Source organism: Panthera uncia (genome assembly GCF_023721935.1).
Source record: "Panthera uncia isolate 11264 chromosome B2 unlocalized genomic scaffold, Puncia_PCG_1.0 HiC_scaffold_25, whole genome shotgun sequence".
Taxonomy (NCBI): domain Eukaryota; kingdom Metazoa; phylum Chordata; class Mammalia; order Carnivora; family Felidae; genus Panthera; species Panthera uncia.
The window spans coordinates 15737986-15754181 of NW_026057581.1; the positions used below are offsets into that span (position 1 = coordinate 15737986).

Below are 16196 nucleotides of genomic sequence, written 5' to 3' on the forward strand. Positions count from 1 at the left end.
ATATATCGTGCAGGGATTTAGGGAGGCAATGAACTCCAGTCTGGAGACTGAAAAAAGGCACTCTTTCCGCGAGAACTTAACCAAACTCTGGCTTCACTCAGACGTTACTGTAAATGCAAAGCGCAGTGGCATTAATTCCACCAAATAGAACCGATCAACCTGAACTATCAACAGACAGAAGGCCAAATAATGCACTTAACCCCTCTGCCATGCAGTTACGCATCTGCTCATGTATGTAAATTGAATATTATTTCTATGTTCACTCATCAAATGTTTGCACAGCTGCCTGGATGTTCACGTGGCAACCACTGTGGTCTCTAACTCTTCAACTACAAATGCCCTGAAAGCCAGGGGCAGAGCTGTTGAAGTCCACAACGTGTCCAATCCATCCCAGCAGGGCCTACAGAGGTCCAGGCCGAGGCTTCTAGAGCGGCCTCGTGTTCTCACTTCACTTCATGTCCACTACAGGTTCTGCCTTCCACTTAAGAAAGGGGACAGGTTAACATACCGAATCTCATACCACTTCTGAGCCACATGCTAACACTGGCTGGTTCCAAAATAACAAGGCTGGGGGCGCCTGGGTGGTTCATCGGCTGGGCGTCCGACTTCGGCTCAGGTCATGATCTCACGGTCCGTGAGTTCGAGCCCCGCGTCGGGCTCTGTGCTGACAGCTCAGAGCCCGGAGCCTGCTTCCAACTCTGGGTCCCCCTCTCTCTCTGACCTTCCCCCATTCATGCTCTGTCTCTGTCTCAAAAATGAATAAACGTTAAAAAAAAAAAATTAAAAAAAAATAAATAAATAACAAGGCTGACGCTCCAACGTGTCTGTGGAGAAGCAGCACTGCCATCAAAAGTGTTTCTCAAACTCTTCCAACAGCCGTTATGAGCTCGACCGAGCCTCGCCTGCACGCAGAGTATTTAATCGTAAGCAAAATAAAGGACGGCAAAACCCGAACGTAAGACGTATCTCCTCTCATTTCACTGCCCCCAACACCACCAAAGAATAAAGCACTGCTCGGAGATTAAGGATCGTGGTGCGGGCTAATATTGAGAATTCGGACACTCCGAAACGTAATCGTGTTCTCTGAAACCCGAAGTTCCAATCGCAGAGCCTGACGCGTGAACAGCAGGTATCACAGGCATCGTGCAGATAACGGGTCCCGTTCTCAGCGCACGACTCTCAAGTGGCGGGCCTGCCTCTCACCGGCCACTTTTCTGAAGGCACTCCTCTCAAAGCCAGCTCTTTGGCTCTATTTTCCTGAAGAACGATCCTTCACAAAATGCGTGGGGGTACCGCCCTGGGAATCGTGGCTAACCGTATTTTTCTACCACCGTGAGTTAAATACAGAGGTGACTGATGGACACTGTACAATTAGAGAGAGGACACTCCGACAGAACGGCTCCCAGGCCTCCTGAGTGGAGACCCATGATCCTGGCATCAGAACGTCGAGACTAATTAAATCCTCTGTCAAGACCAACTCAACCTCTGAGGCCCTCCCACTTCCCCTTAGAACCAAATGAATGGAAATTCCCTTACCATGCTTGGCGGGCAGCGGACCCTAACATGCTAAAAGCAGCCCCTCTAAATTCCCCTGGAAATGCATTCCTACAGTCCTCCAAAGAAAGATGGAACATTCTAACTTATTTTCAACCATAAAGGGATTTATAAATAAATAATCCAATTCCCCTCTATTCCAGAGACAGGGGTCAGCAAACTGTTCGTGTCAAAGGTTACATAGCCAATATTCTAGGCTTTCTGAGCCATTTGCAATTACCGGACTCTATGGCCACAGCAGGAAAGCAGGCACAAACATAAGTAAATGAATGGGCGTGGCTGAGTTCCACTAAAACTGTATTTACAAACACAAGTGGAAGACTGGCTTCGACCATTCTACTGTGGTTTGCTGAACCCCTGCCTTAGAATAACCGCTGTGGAAAGCTAAAAAGAAAATTTCAGATCGACATCACCCCACCCCCAACTCCTGCCCACTCCCATGCCTTATTCTCAAGGAAGAAACTAAATTCAAGTCATTTGCTCCAGGTTCTGTATTACTCTTTGGCTGGTTTGTTCATACGTAGCAAGATAATTTTCTGAAATAGAGACAGACAGAGAGACAGAGCCTGCCTCATTCGTTTAACCTAACATCCTTTTCCTGGATGTCACCAAATTATACCGCCCCTAGGTGGAGGTGGGTTTTTTTTTTTAATCTACTTTATTTCTTAAAGCAGTTTTAGGTTCGTAACAGAGATTTCTCATACACTCCCTTCCTCCACACACGCACAGCCTCTCTTAACAATCAACATCTCCTACCAGAGCAATAAACTGCTTACGAGTGATGAGCCTGCACGGACACATCATCACTCAGAGTCCACAGTTTACATGAATATTCACTCTCGGGGTTGTACATTCTACAGATGCGAACAAACGTCGAATGACCTGTATCTACCATTACAGTACCATACAGAGTAGTTTCACTGCTCTAGAAGTCCTCTGTGAGGAGGTTGTTTTTAAATTTCAAAGTATTAAAAGAGAGTCTCTAGTCTCTGACATAACCTTTTACAAATATTCAACCTAGCAGGAAAAAACCTCAACTTGGTGATCTTATAATTATCGTAAATACAAACTGCGCATGTCAAACCTAAACGGCTTCCTTTATTCTTCCCTAAAGTTTCAAGTTCATCGAGAAATCCACTCCAATCAAGCAAAGTAGACCAACAACCACTTCTCTGTGATTTTCTCCCCGTCCCTTTGTTCTTGCCGACAAAGTCTCAAAACAACTTATTTTCCTTACCAACCTATCCTTCCTTTCTTCAAAAGTCCATCTCAGAACTCTACTTGACTCTGTTTTCACTAAGAAAAAAGTTCACTCCTCCAAGAAGTACTTTCTGATTGCTTTCTCTCACCCAGATGGTTCTTCCTTCATGTTCCTTTTGAGATGCCTATACTGCACGTTCCATATTAATCTTTTTTTTTTAATTTTTTTTAACGTTTATTTATTTTTGAGACAGAGAGAGACAGAGCACAAATGGGGGAGGGGCAGAGACAGAGGGAGACACAGAATCTGAAATGGCTCCAGGCTCTGAGCTCGACGCGGGGCTCAAACCCACGAACCGCGAGATCATGACCTGAGCCGCAGTCGGACACTTAACCGACTGAGCCACCCAGGCGCCCCTCCATATTAATCTTAAATTATGTATTTGTCGCTTACATTGCCCTGAGATCTTTTTCATATGTTTGGAGACCCATTATATTAAAAACGCTTAAAAGGCACGTGTGAGATTTTATTTCTAACAATAGCATACTTACTGCACATTCATGGTCAGAGGAATTACACGGAAGACTAAGAGAATCTCCTAACCCGGATCCCTTACAAGTGGTTCTTTTATTTGCCCTACATCTACACCACAATCTAGAGGAGTCCGAACATAACTGAAATAGTACATTTTCTATATTCTTCTGTACCTACTTCATGAAACACAAAATGTTTTCATCTATATTTTACTTAGAATTTTACTGCTTTCACGTTAGTTTTCCCAGATATAGTTTTTAAGCACTTATGTCTGAAATGTCAGCTATTAGGTGGAGACTTCCATTGAAAAGATGCCATTCTTCTTAAAAATAGACATACTAGGGGTACCTGGGTGGCTCAGTCAGTTAAGTGTCCAGCTCTTGATTTTGGCTCAAGATCTCATGGTTCATGAGACAGAGCCCCACACTTGGGATTCCCTCTCCCCGCCCTCACCCTACTCTCTCTGTCCCTCCCCGACTTGTGCTATCTCTGTCTCTCTCAAAATAAATAAATAAATAACTTAAAAAAAACAACAACAACAGAGATACTATCCAATAATTCTACTACTGGTATTTACCCAAAAGAAACGAAAACACTAATTCAAAAAGATACACGCACCCCTATGCTTTATAACAGTCAAGATATGAAAGCAACCGAAGTGTCCACCGATAGAAGAATAAAGAAGATATACGGTACACGTATACAATGGAATATTACTCAGCCATAAAAAAGAATGAAACCTTGCCATTTGTAACAACCCAGACGGATGGAGAAGGGGATGGAGAAGGTATTATGCTAAGTGAAACTAGGCAGAGAAAGACAAATACCATATGATTTCACTTATATAGGAATCTAAAAACAAAACAAGCAAACAAACAAAAAGCAGGAATAGATCCATAAGTACAGAGAACAAATTGGTGGTTGCCCGAGGAGATACAGATCGGGGGGATGGGCAAAACAGGTAAAGAGGGCTAAGAGGTACAAACTTACAGTTATCAAAAAATAAGTCACAGAGATGAAAAATACATACATACAGAATGTATTCCAATACATAAGGAACACAGTCAATAATACTGTAACAATGTTGGATGGTGACAGACGGTGACCACACTTATCATGGTGAATGCTGAGTAGTGTAGAGAATTGTCACATCGCTATGTTGAACAGCTGAAACTAATATAATATTGTATGTCAACTATATTTCAATCAAAAAATGTTTAAATAATTATCAAAAATAAATAAACACTGCCACTTTCGCTTTTAAGCAAGATAGCTCTCCTTTCAATATATATTACTAAGTAAATACGTAAGCCAACGTCTTTGATGGAACAACTACTCTTTCTCTCTTGAAGAGCCTGGAAATTCCTTTCCTTCTAATAGCAAATCCAGCAGGGAGTAATATATACATAACCAACTCTGAAATGAATTTCAACAATTAAAGACTCAGAGAGGGAAAATCAGCGTCCTTGGAATTCTGACCTTCTGAGTAACCTTGGCCCCAGGCGCTGTGCTTGACAGGCTTTATTTTGCAATTAGGAGGGGGAGGCATTTGCCAGCTCTTACTAAGCCGGAAAACTCTACCACCAGCAATAGCAAGTATAAGCGTGACAAACAGTCAAGAGCAAAGGCCATGGAGACTCTCGGCTGCGGGACCCTCAGCAGCCAGCAACCTCTCTGCTTCATCCCCCTGTCTATGTAACAGGGGCATGAGTGGCACCTGTCTCGCTTGGGTGTAAGGATGACATGAGTAAAGATCGTAAAAGCATGTTGCAAAGAGCCTAGCACCCAGACCTGTGGACAGGTTCGCTCTTTCGATCGTAAAAATGACATAACACAACGTCCCTCTTGCCGTGAGTCCATAACAAACCGTAACTATGGGAAGCAGTATGATTTAAAAAAAAAAAAAGAAAAGAAAAAAACACAAATTCCTCAAGACCACTCTGCAAAGAAGCTGCTTGAAGCCAACTCACTTCAACTTCTCTGGTTGGACTTTCTCATCCATAAAATGAGGGAGGTGAACCAAATGACCTCCAAGGTCTGTCCTTCCCAGTTGTAAAAGCTGTATGGCTCTCTTGGAGAGGCAAATGAGAAACCAGCCTGACACCCCTCCAGCACTGTCCAACCACCTTCTGGGTCGCTGGGCTATCTATCATCTCAGTTCATTTTCATTTCTTCTTAAACTGTCAAACATGGCCCCAACTGAATGCTTAATTTAGTTCTATTTGAATAGTGCAATATTAAGCAGTTATATGCTGATCTGGTCCTGTTTTTCACAGATGAATCTTTGTAATTGGAAGATAAGCACATATAAGGATACTACTACCGATGCAAAACATAAGTATGTTTAAGAAAATACATACTCTACCCATATGGGCACACAGAAATACTACACACGCACACCCAAGTACCATAAAAATCAAGCTTTGCCATCAATTAGGCAGGAACAACTCTTAGACTACACGGGTTCCCCTTCACCGGATTGTGATTCTAGTTAATGATGTACAACCAACTAGTTTATGATCACTATAGGTTTTAAAATACTTTTGCATGGCAGCACAGCCTTAGAATATTTTCCAGAACAAAATTCATCACCGAAAATTTCTTAAGAATCTTACGTTATTTTAAAAAGTCAAAATTAATGCAATGCTACCCCAAATAAAAGCCCTAAGCCGAATAGTCAAGAACTTCCTTCTGAAGAATGACCTGAGTATTGAGAAGAAAGGACACTATTTGGTGATAAGTTTCTGCTCTGCTCTTACAAATATCAAGAGTGGGGTTGCCTGGATGGCTCAGTCGGTTAAGCATCTGACGCTTGATTTTGGCTCAGGTCATGATCTCACAGTTCATGAGATCGAGCCCTATATCGGGCTCTGCACTGACAGTGTGGATCCTCTTGGGATTCTCTCTCTCTCCCCCTCTCTCTGCTGCTCCCCACCACCTCTGTCAAAATAAATAAATAAACTTAAAAAAAAAAAAAACTTAAAAAAAAATCAAGTGATTTATAAGAATACCTAAGCACCATTTGAAATTTTGGCATATTATTAATATGCAAAAGAGGACTGTTAAAGTGTTTTAAAATAATACATATAGGAATGAAAAAATAAGGCATTCAATTTACTCACAAAATATTTGTTCAGATAACACAAGAACCAACTTTGTCCCAGACCTGTTCAAATTACATGGCATTCTAAATGTAGGGCTTAAAAATGTACGCATATAATGGAAGACTTTTATACACATTATGTATTTTCCTATTCTATGGTAAGATAAAATTACACCTCATCAGAACACACTTTGTGCAAAGACGTTCTAAAATAAAATCATTACCCTGATTAATCTTATTATTACATTTTGTATTTGCTTTTAAAAAGAAAAAAGCATTTGGTGAATGTTAAGCATTCAAAAAGCACCAAATAAGCTCTCAATATGAGCTGAAAAGTAATTATCTGAAAACAAACGGGAGGCTTGCTATACTAAATCTAGTCTTTTTATCCTTGTCAAAGTAACAGCTACCTATACGGTAGCTGCTAATAACTTCAATACTTTTCTTACCTTTAGCACCAAAAACTATAGGTGAAATTATTTACTTATTTCCTTTCTAGCTGCAGTCATATACAGAATTTTTTTTTTCAATAAGCCATGGGGTGTTTACCCTACAAGATTTCTGACTTCTCAAATCTTAAGGTGGTCAACATAGAACTGCTGACTTAACATTTAAATATATATATTAAAAAAAACGTAGAAACGGCTGGAACTCCATGTCAAAATCATCAGAATTAAATTTATTCTACTTATAAGCCCAATAAGACCATCCCTACATCACAGGAAAACAAAAGACAGACGATTTACCCAACAAACCACTGGAGTGGTGATCCGACAACCACTCCACACGCTGACAACAAATGAAAATAACCACATTCATCAGATTATTCCTGAATACACCTACAGGGTTTCCGAGGGCCCACACAGGAGGGGAGCACAGGGGACAGAGGGAGTGGTGCCATCTCACAACCTAAACACAAGTGAGGGCTTCTGTCCTACAGGATCATGAATGTCGCCCCTTTTAAATGCAGTTATAACACAACAGAAGACTTCACAATCAGTTTCCTGACAACCACATTCAACACATGAGGTGAGGTTTGAATGAGTACAGACTGAGAAGGCAGTAAGAGTTTTCCTTCCCATATTCTTTCCTACAGTGATGTCTCTCCCCCACGTCCCAAGCCCTAGACAAGTCAGAACAGTAAGACCTATCCGTAATTAACGCAGACCCGTAGAAGCAGCATCACACCATGCTTCTGGGCTTCCTCTGTTTGCAAAGCAAATGCAACCCAGGAGTTTGGCATAAACCGGTTCTTTATAGTAAGCCACAACTCCGCATTGTTTACCTGGAGTCAGGCCTCGTGCTAAATGCTGCCGTATTATCTAATCTTCACGCATTATCCAATGCTCGCAGCTTGCCCAAGGCCACACAGCTAGCCAGTGATAACATGAGGCCAAACTCTTTACCATTATATTAATTAAACGTGCCAAAGAGATAAACTCTGGGAATCCTAAGGCAAAAACTCACGTAAAACAGAAGTTAGTAATAACTACTTGGTTCGGGCGATTAAAATTTTGTATTCTAACAGGTTTCTTCATCCGAGGCTACCAAATATCAGAAGAAGCATTTGCTAACCAAGGTCCAAAAGCATAAACAAATTTCCAGAGTGTAAATCATCTTTAACCCTCTACCTTGCTAATAAGCTAGCGCAGATACACTTTTGTTGAACACAGAGGGATGACCAGAACAGTCTATCTTGACACGTAAGTTATATCCGGCTAAGACAACAGGTCTGCAGGCGAATAAATATGATGCAATATCAGAAGTGTGGTCAGGTACCTGTAGACACAAGCAACGGAGGCCTACTGTATTCTGGGGAGTGAGATGGCAGGGGAGAAGGGAGGAGAAGGGGAGAAAGTTCAAAGATGAAGAGAAAAATCTTCGGCAGAGACGTCTCCTACATGAAGAAAGAAAACAGTAGGAATGAGAGAGGAAAAAAAATACTTTCCAGAAAGAAGAGCAAGCACAGAAACGCTGGGCCTGTGTGCTGAGCTCCTGAAATGGCAGATTACCCATCAGACACAGGAGAACGAGAAGGTCAAACCGGGTCGGAGCCAAACTCAGGACTTTGGGCCTCATCTGACAAGGTGATGGGCTTCCGCGGACCCCACGTGTGTGGACCTCACCCTCTGCTTCTCACGTCAAAATAAAGCAGTGCGTTCAGAGCCAAGTGCGCTCAACCATAAAAATGAAAAACAGCCACACCGAGAGTCCCCAAATATGTTTTGCAAAAGGTTAAACAAAATTCACCTTTTTGCAAAAGGTTAACACTTGGTGTTTTCTAACACTGACTTCCGATCTTAAAGTAGATCAGTCTTTGAAACCCTAGGCCCAAATTCAACGATAATAGGTTAACACCTATTTTCTTTCTTCCCCAGAGTTTTGCAACACGTTCACAATGATGCCCGGCGCAGCAGAAAAACAGCCCTTTCTCTTAGGAGGACTGACATGGAACCCCAGCAAGTCTCTGGCTCCTCTATCCGGGTTACCTGAGTCCAAGTAAAGACCTGGGAGGGCAGGGGAGACGGGGGATCAGAAGGGAGTGATTGTGGGCAGAGGTGGCACATTCACCAAGACCACACATGGGAGCTCCAGCCCGGGAGTCCGCCATATAGTGGCCAAGAGCCCTTCTCCAGGGAACCTAGGACAACACACGGCCTTTCTTCTGAACACCCAAGTGTTTCCCTCATGCTCTCCAGAAATTCTTATTCAAGCTCGCAAAGGACATGTCCGTGTTAAACTCTACCCATCTGCTTCGTGCAGACAGGCACCGGAGACGAAGGTTGTATGTGGTTTATAGGGCCAAGGACGGAGAATTCAACAACCCTCCCTCCTACAACCTGTACAGATTCCCCATCAGTTCTGTTTCCGTTTTGCCCCAAATTCATGTCTTGCCCTTCACATGTCAGTTCTTTTCATACCTGTCCACTAAAGAACCTTAACATCGGAGAAGTGTAAACTCCACCTCTCATAGGACTGAAGTGTGGACGTGCCTAATTTCAATCCATATAAATTTTGTATCCTCTATGATAGATTATACTTGCGTAATATTTTTGTACATGAACACACGCACACACACGTGTGTATAGTTTCCCCCAAATAAAATTTACATTCCAAAAAGCTGTAGTATGTTTACCCTCCAGCTTTGTATATCCACTGGACCACACCAATACCAGTTGAACCGAGAATAAATCAAAGAAAAATTGTATTTTAAGAATTAAAACTGCCACGAAAACATAATACATATATAATTCGAGTTTGAGCAGAAATGTTTTTATTGTTGACTTAATTACCAACACACGAGACAACTACTTTGCAGACTATTTTCCAAGGAGGCCTAAAAAGAAGAAATGCACTTAAAGCAGTGTGAGCAGTCCAAACTGGGCTGTGACTCGCTTTCTGGTCTTCTGATTTCCTCTCTCCCTATTTCAGAGCTAACTGACACAACAAGTCTTCTGTCAGTCAAAGCAGCAGGTGACAGGTAAAGCAAAACAAACAGGATATTTCAACTGTCACAGTGAGATACAACATAAATGCTAAAAAATTCATCCCTAATGTTTACCAGCTTGCTTACTTTTTTTTTTTTTTTTTTTTAACCAGCAAAATGGACTTATTCAGGAATAGCAGAGGAATTACAATTCAGGACATACTTGCTTACTCTAACCCCCAAATTGTGCCTGGGGATACAGTCATCAAATACGTTTTTTGGAAGGAAAGTAGAAACTCTGAAAGTGTTACATCTTAGCACTTTCCTGCCTCTGTGCCTTTGTTTGCTTGGGTTTCCCCACCCAGAACAGCCTCACCCTCATCCTTCTCTGCTGACTAAACTCACTGGCTGGGATACACCTCTTCCATGCTGCGCTGTCCACACCCCCAGTCAATCCACCCCCCCCCCCGCGCCCCCCCCCCCCCAGCAGGTCCAACCACCTTGGCTAATCTAGTTTGATCTGTTCTTCGGTGCCTGAGAGCTCATTACTGCCTTAGCCAAACAACTTTCTGGACTCACTGATGGGCCAGACCCCAATTTAGTTCAAGTTCTCTTGGAGAGGGAGCTGGGTGGCTCAGTCAGGTCGTGAGTTCGAGCCCCGCATCGGGCCATCTGCTGCCAGCACAGAGCCCGCTTGGATCCTCTGGCCCTCCTCTCTCAGCCCCGCCCCAGCTTGAGCGCACGCACATGCTCTCCCTCTCAAAGATAAACGTTTAAAAAATAATTATTTAACTAAGACTCAGACGTGGTGGACCCTCAGGATCTGATTTCTAATTCTCCCCTTCCAATCTCCTACCCTCTCCCACTCCTTTGGCCCCTGAAGAGAACCTACTTCAGATGGTACCCTCGCTTCTCTTTTCTTCCTACCCTGCCCCATGCCAAACTCCCCCTGCCCCCACATCAGGGCAGAGTAGGACACCCGGCCTCTGCGGAAGCTTCGTACCTCTGCTCTCCCCTCACCACGCTGGCGCAGGTATGCGTTCACCCATCTCCCCTCCTCAACTCCACGCTTCTTTCAGGGTCCACATTTGAGTATCATTTTGTCCCTACCTCCTAGAACAGTGGCACTTGAAGGCATCCAACAACTACCTGCCGGGCTGTACATTTGGGGCAGGAGGGAAAGCAGTCTGTGGCCTGACATCTGCATTTCTCTATATAGCCATGGGATCTAGAACATTATCAAGGACAAGCACGCCTCATTTTATTGGGCTCTACTTTACTGCACTCTGCAGATGCTGTCTTTTACAAACTGAAGGTTTGTGGCGACGCCGTGCCTGACAAGATCAGCAGCATTTGCTCACTTTGTGTCTCTGTGTCATGTTTTGGTAATTCTCACGACATTTCAAGCTTTTTCGTTATCATTATCATACTTGTTATGGCGATCTGTGATCCAGGATCACAACTTGCTGAAAGCCCAGATGAGAACAAGCATTTTTAGCAATGAAGTATGTTTGGAGGACGTACGCTTTTTAAGACAGTGCTATTGCAAAATCCATCAACCGCAGCAGAGTATAAACATAACTTTTACGCTAACTGGGAAACCAGAAAATTCATTTGACTCGCTTTAACCGCGATATTCGCCTTACTGCAGTCATCTGGAACAGGACCCACAATAACTCCAAGGAATGCCTGCGTATATGAAATACGAAAAATGTTTACTATTTATGACCTCATGAATAGTACTTTAAGACCAATCAGGCATTCCTGTCAACGAATATCTGGGCTCCTATTAGTTGCCAGGACCTGTGCGGGCCTGGGGCGCCTACAACCCCCAAAGCTGCCTTTGTGCACGCTGCAACAGGGCACCCTCTTCAGACAGATGAATTATAAAAGCTGGGCCCAAGACTCTAAACGCCCACCTCAGCTGGCACCCAGGAGCGTGAAGACTCTGCCTACAGTAGTAAATGAGACAAAGTGCCTACTTTTCGGGAGCTCAGATGCTAGCGAGGAGGACGGGCAAATACACGGTCAATTTTCAGCATTTTCTACGTAACTCTGAAAGCTCAGACTGCGATGCACAAGACTTAACGGTCTCCATCTAAATCCTCACCTCATTAAACACTGGTGCTATAATCATCAATTTGAACTTGGTCTGAGGCAGCCACCTCTGCCAGCAGAAAGTCCCAGTACTCTTTTCGGCAGGAAACCAGCACTGTTCCAGATTCAAGTAGGCCACAAGACTGACCACATTTCCAATTACCACCTCACAGTGACTGGCTAAATTGATTTCACAAAGAAACATTCCAAATTAATTGGTTTGGTCTTAATTTTTTACCTTGCGTGTACCTGAGGATGCCTTTTTTTTTTTTTTTTTTTTTCCTGTAATGGTAAATATTTCCCTAAGCTACTTTACTCAGTTGGGAATTATTTGCTGTAACTGTTCTTTGCTTAGCCCTGCTAGACCCATACCTGCTAAAACTGAATGTGAAAGATAATTGTCCTTCCCAGTTGCTGTAACACACTAAACAATATACTATTTGAAAACCATAAGCTAAAATAAACTCACCTTCCTAAAATTAAAATCTCTCTTCACACCTAAGGGGAAACGCGCATGTTTTCACCTTTGTACGAAATACATACAATGTACGTAATTTGGAACGATTGCTTCCTCATGGAAACATAGGTCATTTTGCCTCTGAGTTCTGCAAATGATGGTCTGAGTTAACGTCCACCACAACCCTCTTCACTTCTTGACAATCTAATGTATAGACCAGCACAAAGACAAATCTCAAAAGCAGTGTGGGGGAGGGGCACAAAAATTCCCATTAATCCGGTTGGCAAAGAATATCCCACTATTCATTTCAGACTCCGCGACGCAAACACGGTCCCTGTTAAGAGAAAGTAAATCTCTCATTTTCATACCCACACTGATGGTTGGGAAGGCACTGTCATTTCGTCAAATTGGATTGATTCATTCCACAAATATTTACGAAGCATTTCCTGAGAGACGGGCATCACACGGGAAAAGTGGCAGTAAACAAGAGAAATGGCACATTCCTGGCACTCACCATGGGGCAGGGTTGCCATCCAGTGAGCTGCTGTTTCTGATATCCAAGAAATACTTTATCATACGATTTATTGTGAACCATCCCTCTACTTAATGCCGAATCTTACCTCTTAGATTTCTAGGATGAATCTGTTTGGTGCGAGGCATCTTTTTTGATTCAGGGGCTCCTTTTTCTTCTCAGAAACTGTGGGAAGTGCAGGTCACAAAAAGGTAGCTCCATAAACTCAACATCCATCAATTAATCCGTGTGCTAAAAATGAAAAAAAAAAAAAAAAAAGAAAAGAAAAATCACACTTTACTACCTTCAAAGGAAAAAGATATTTCAAAAGTATGGCTTCGTTCCGCACTAACCTAATCTCCACAAATGATAACCAAGCTAGAAACACCTGCAGAAGATCACTTACTAACTTTTAATTAACCATAGGACATCTCATTTTGCTACTATCTGGGTTTCTCCTTAAGAAAACAGAAAAAGAAAATCACCGTACCTTTACCAAACAAGAGCGAAAAAGATTCACTCAGCTATGTTTTACAGTAACATCACAGGGTACAATTAAAGTATAGCGTTAGGCTATACAAGGGTTATACATATAATATGTATACATATACACACATATATATGTTATACGTGTATATATGTGTGTGTGTATATATATATACACACACACACATACATATATATATATATATATATATATATATATATATATATATATTTCTGCTTGTCCATAAGCACTTTGGGAACAAGGACCATGTCTCATTTATCTTGTTTTACTGAATTAATTCAGTTAATATATGTGGTTGCTACCGGAGCTGCTCCCCAATTATTCCAGCTTTCTCTTCTAGGCTTGTGGTAGGACTGTACCTTCTGCCTCCCTGCATTTAGCCACAATGTGTGACCAGTTCTGGCTAATGACCTGTGAGTGGAGGAGACACCCACTGCTTCCAGGCTGTACCATTTATTACCAAAGCAAAATCCTCTAGCACTCTCTGTTCCTTCTGCTGTGGGACAGGCACCGTTCCAGACAGTGAGTATTGCAACACAGAGCTGAGGTCATCATCACATAGCATAAACAAGAAAGAGACCTTTTGTTGTCTTAAGTGGCTGAGCTTGGGGAGTTATTTGTTACTGCAGCACAACCTAGTCTGTCCTGACTTCTATCCTTTGAAGACGGTGATCGGAAACGCAATATGCCAAAACGTTAATAATCCCAAACCTGATCATCCCTCTTCCCAAACTGGCCACCTGTGTCTCCTCTGCCACAAGACCCTCAAGGATCCTCCAGCTTAGTTTTAATTTCCCGGAAGGAAGCTGATAAGCAAAGCCTAACGCGATGAAAAACATGAAATTATGTTTAATCACTAAGCAGACACAAAGAACGGGATACGAATGCTTTGTTTAAAACTTGTTATATCCAGTACTACAGAAGAAACTGAGAATACTTACTAAGCACCTGCGGGGTGCCTATGTACTTTCTACACATTACCTAATCCAATCTTAATAATAACTGGTAAGATAGCTATCATTTATCTGCTCTACAGAGAAGAAGACGAGAGAGGAGAGGTTGACTAGCCTGCCCATGGTCAGCGACTAAAAAATATGGTACCAAGTGACTTGGTTACTCTTCAGTGCTTATTCCCTCAGCGGAGGTAATACCTAGTCTGTGGTTTTATTCAACAGGCTGTAGGACACAAGTCAGGACTATATGGTTTGCTGTCAAACCAGATTGGGTTCAAAGCCAGGTTTTTACCCCTTACTGTGTGGCCTTGTTCAAGGCACTTAACCTCTCTGAAGATCAGATTTCCCAACACTAAAACTAAGAAATAGTATCCACCCCATAGGGTGGTTACAAGGTCTAAACTAAACAATGTTGATGCTTTGCCCACTGCCTGGCACACAAAAACACTCAAATATTAATACTCCTTAAGAAAGCCTATATGGGAAAGACTGGATCTAATACTCCTGTATAAGGTTTTGGAAATTTATGATTTCATTACAGCAGTGAAGAATTGGAAGGAGGCTACAATTAACTTCAGTATTTTCCGCCTGGTAGGCCTTGTGTGGGTACTGCACAAAATTATTTGCAATGTTGTTTTTTTTAACTGCATGGGGAAGAATACGAAATATGATGGCAAAATACCATCACAGGGCTAAATGATCTATAAAAGATACGGTTCCTCAACTCTCTGCATTAAATACATCCACCATCCGATTCACGAAGCTTGATTCAATAGAGAATTCCGAGACGTTAGAGACAAATTGTGCGAATGCTTAACTAAAAGCTTTTAAATGGTCATGATATCTGGAAGTTTTTAAAGCGTGAACTCCGAATGTAATACAATCACGTGACCCCGAATCAGGAGCCTAAATATAAAATATGCAAATTCCCAATCAGTAACAGCTCTTGGCTACCCGGTTCCCTACCTACCCACTGTCCCTAGCTGTCCATCCCATGTTTAAACCCTTGTGGGGGGGAAGTGAGTATAGGGAAAGACAGCGGCACTGGAGCGACTAGGACGAGTAATAAACCGTTCCTTTGCAGGAAAGAAATAAATACTACATGGAGCAAAACCATGACAGGATGAAAAAGCGTAAAGACAGTTGCAAGGAGAAAAAACATGAATGAATGTGGAGGGCGGAGCCTGGGAAAACCCCTCTGCAACGCTGCACTGAACAAAGCGCTTCGCATGCCAGGAGGAGGGGGAATGGAAGTGCCAGCTCAGGAAGGAGCCCGGAGTGGATGCGGAGAGCATGAGGAGGAGGAGGAGGAGGAGGAGGAGGAGGAGGAGGAGGAGGAGGAGGAGGACGGGATGAGGCGAGCGCGGCAGCCCTGAGACTCCTCCTCGCCGCCGGCTCCGCCACCGCCCCCTCCCCTCTCCAGCAACTCCGTCCCCAGCCCGACCCCAAGGCGAGCCAGAGCCGACCCGCGCCCAAACCCACCGCCCACTTCCCAACTGCTGCAGGCGCGTACTCCCAACCCGGAAAGAAACTACCCAGGTGGCTGGGAGTAAACAGGCACTTAGAGCAAAGAACGAAAGGAAAAGAAAGCCACAAAGCCGGGAGGTTGGGAAGCCGAGGCCTGGTCTCCCTCACCCCCCACCCTCTTGCAAAATGCGTCTGAGGCTGGAACGCGGGGTGGGGAAGCTGAGTCCCTCCGTACCTGCTCGCCTCCCAGGACCGCAGCTCGGGCCGCTCGCGCGCTGCGAGGGCGCCCAGAAGTGGCAAGTGTCTCCCGCACGCAGCCATCCCCTCTGCAAGGTCGGCGGTTGCACACACACACGCACGCACACACACACACACACACACACA

At 43.3% G+C, this 16196-nt stretch overlaps 1 protein-coding gene across 2 annotated transcripts in view; it reads right to left on the reverse strand.

The window, feature by feature from the left end:
• HIVEP1 (HIVEP zinc finger 1) overlaps positions 1–16196 on the reverse strand; it is a 149796-nt gene that overhangs the window by 127828 nt on the left and 5772 nt on the right. The window contains exons 1-2 of one of the 2 annotated variants that reach the window (XM_049655035.1): positions 16048–16187; positions 12994–13136 (exon numbers count right to left, since the gene is read on the reverse strand). In XM_049655035.1, the coding sequence (XP_049510992.1) occupies positions 12994–13033 (40 nt within the window). In that variant the 5' untranslated portion in view covers positions 13034–13136; positions 16048–16187. Of the gene's footprint in view, positions 1–12993; positions 13137–16047; positions 16188–16196 lie in introns of those variants that run through there. The other variant, XM_049655034.1, reaches the window with a different exon arrangement.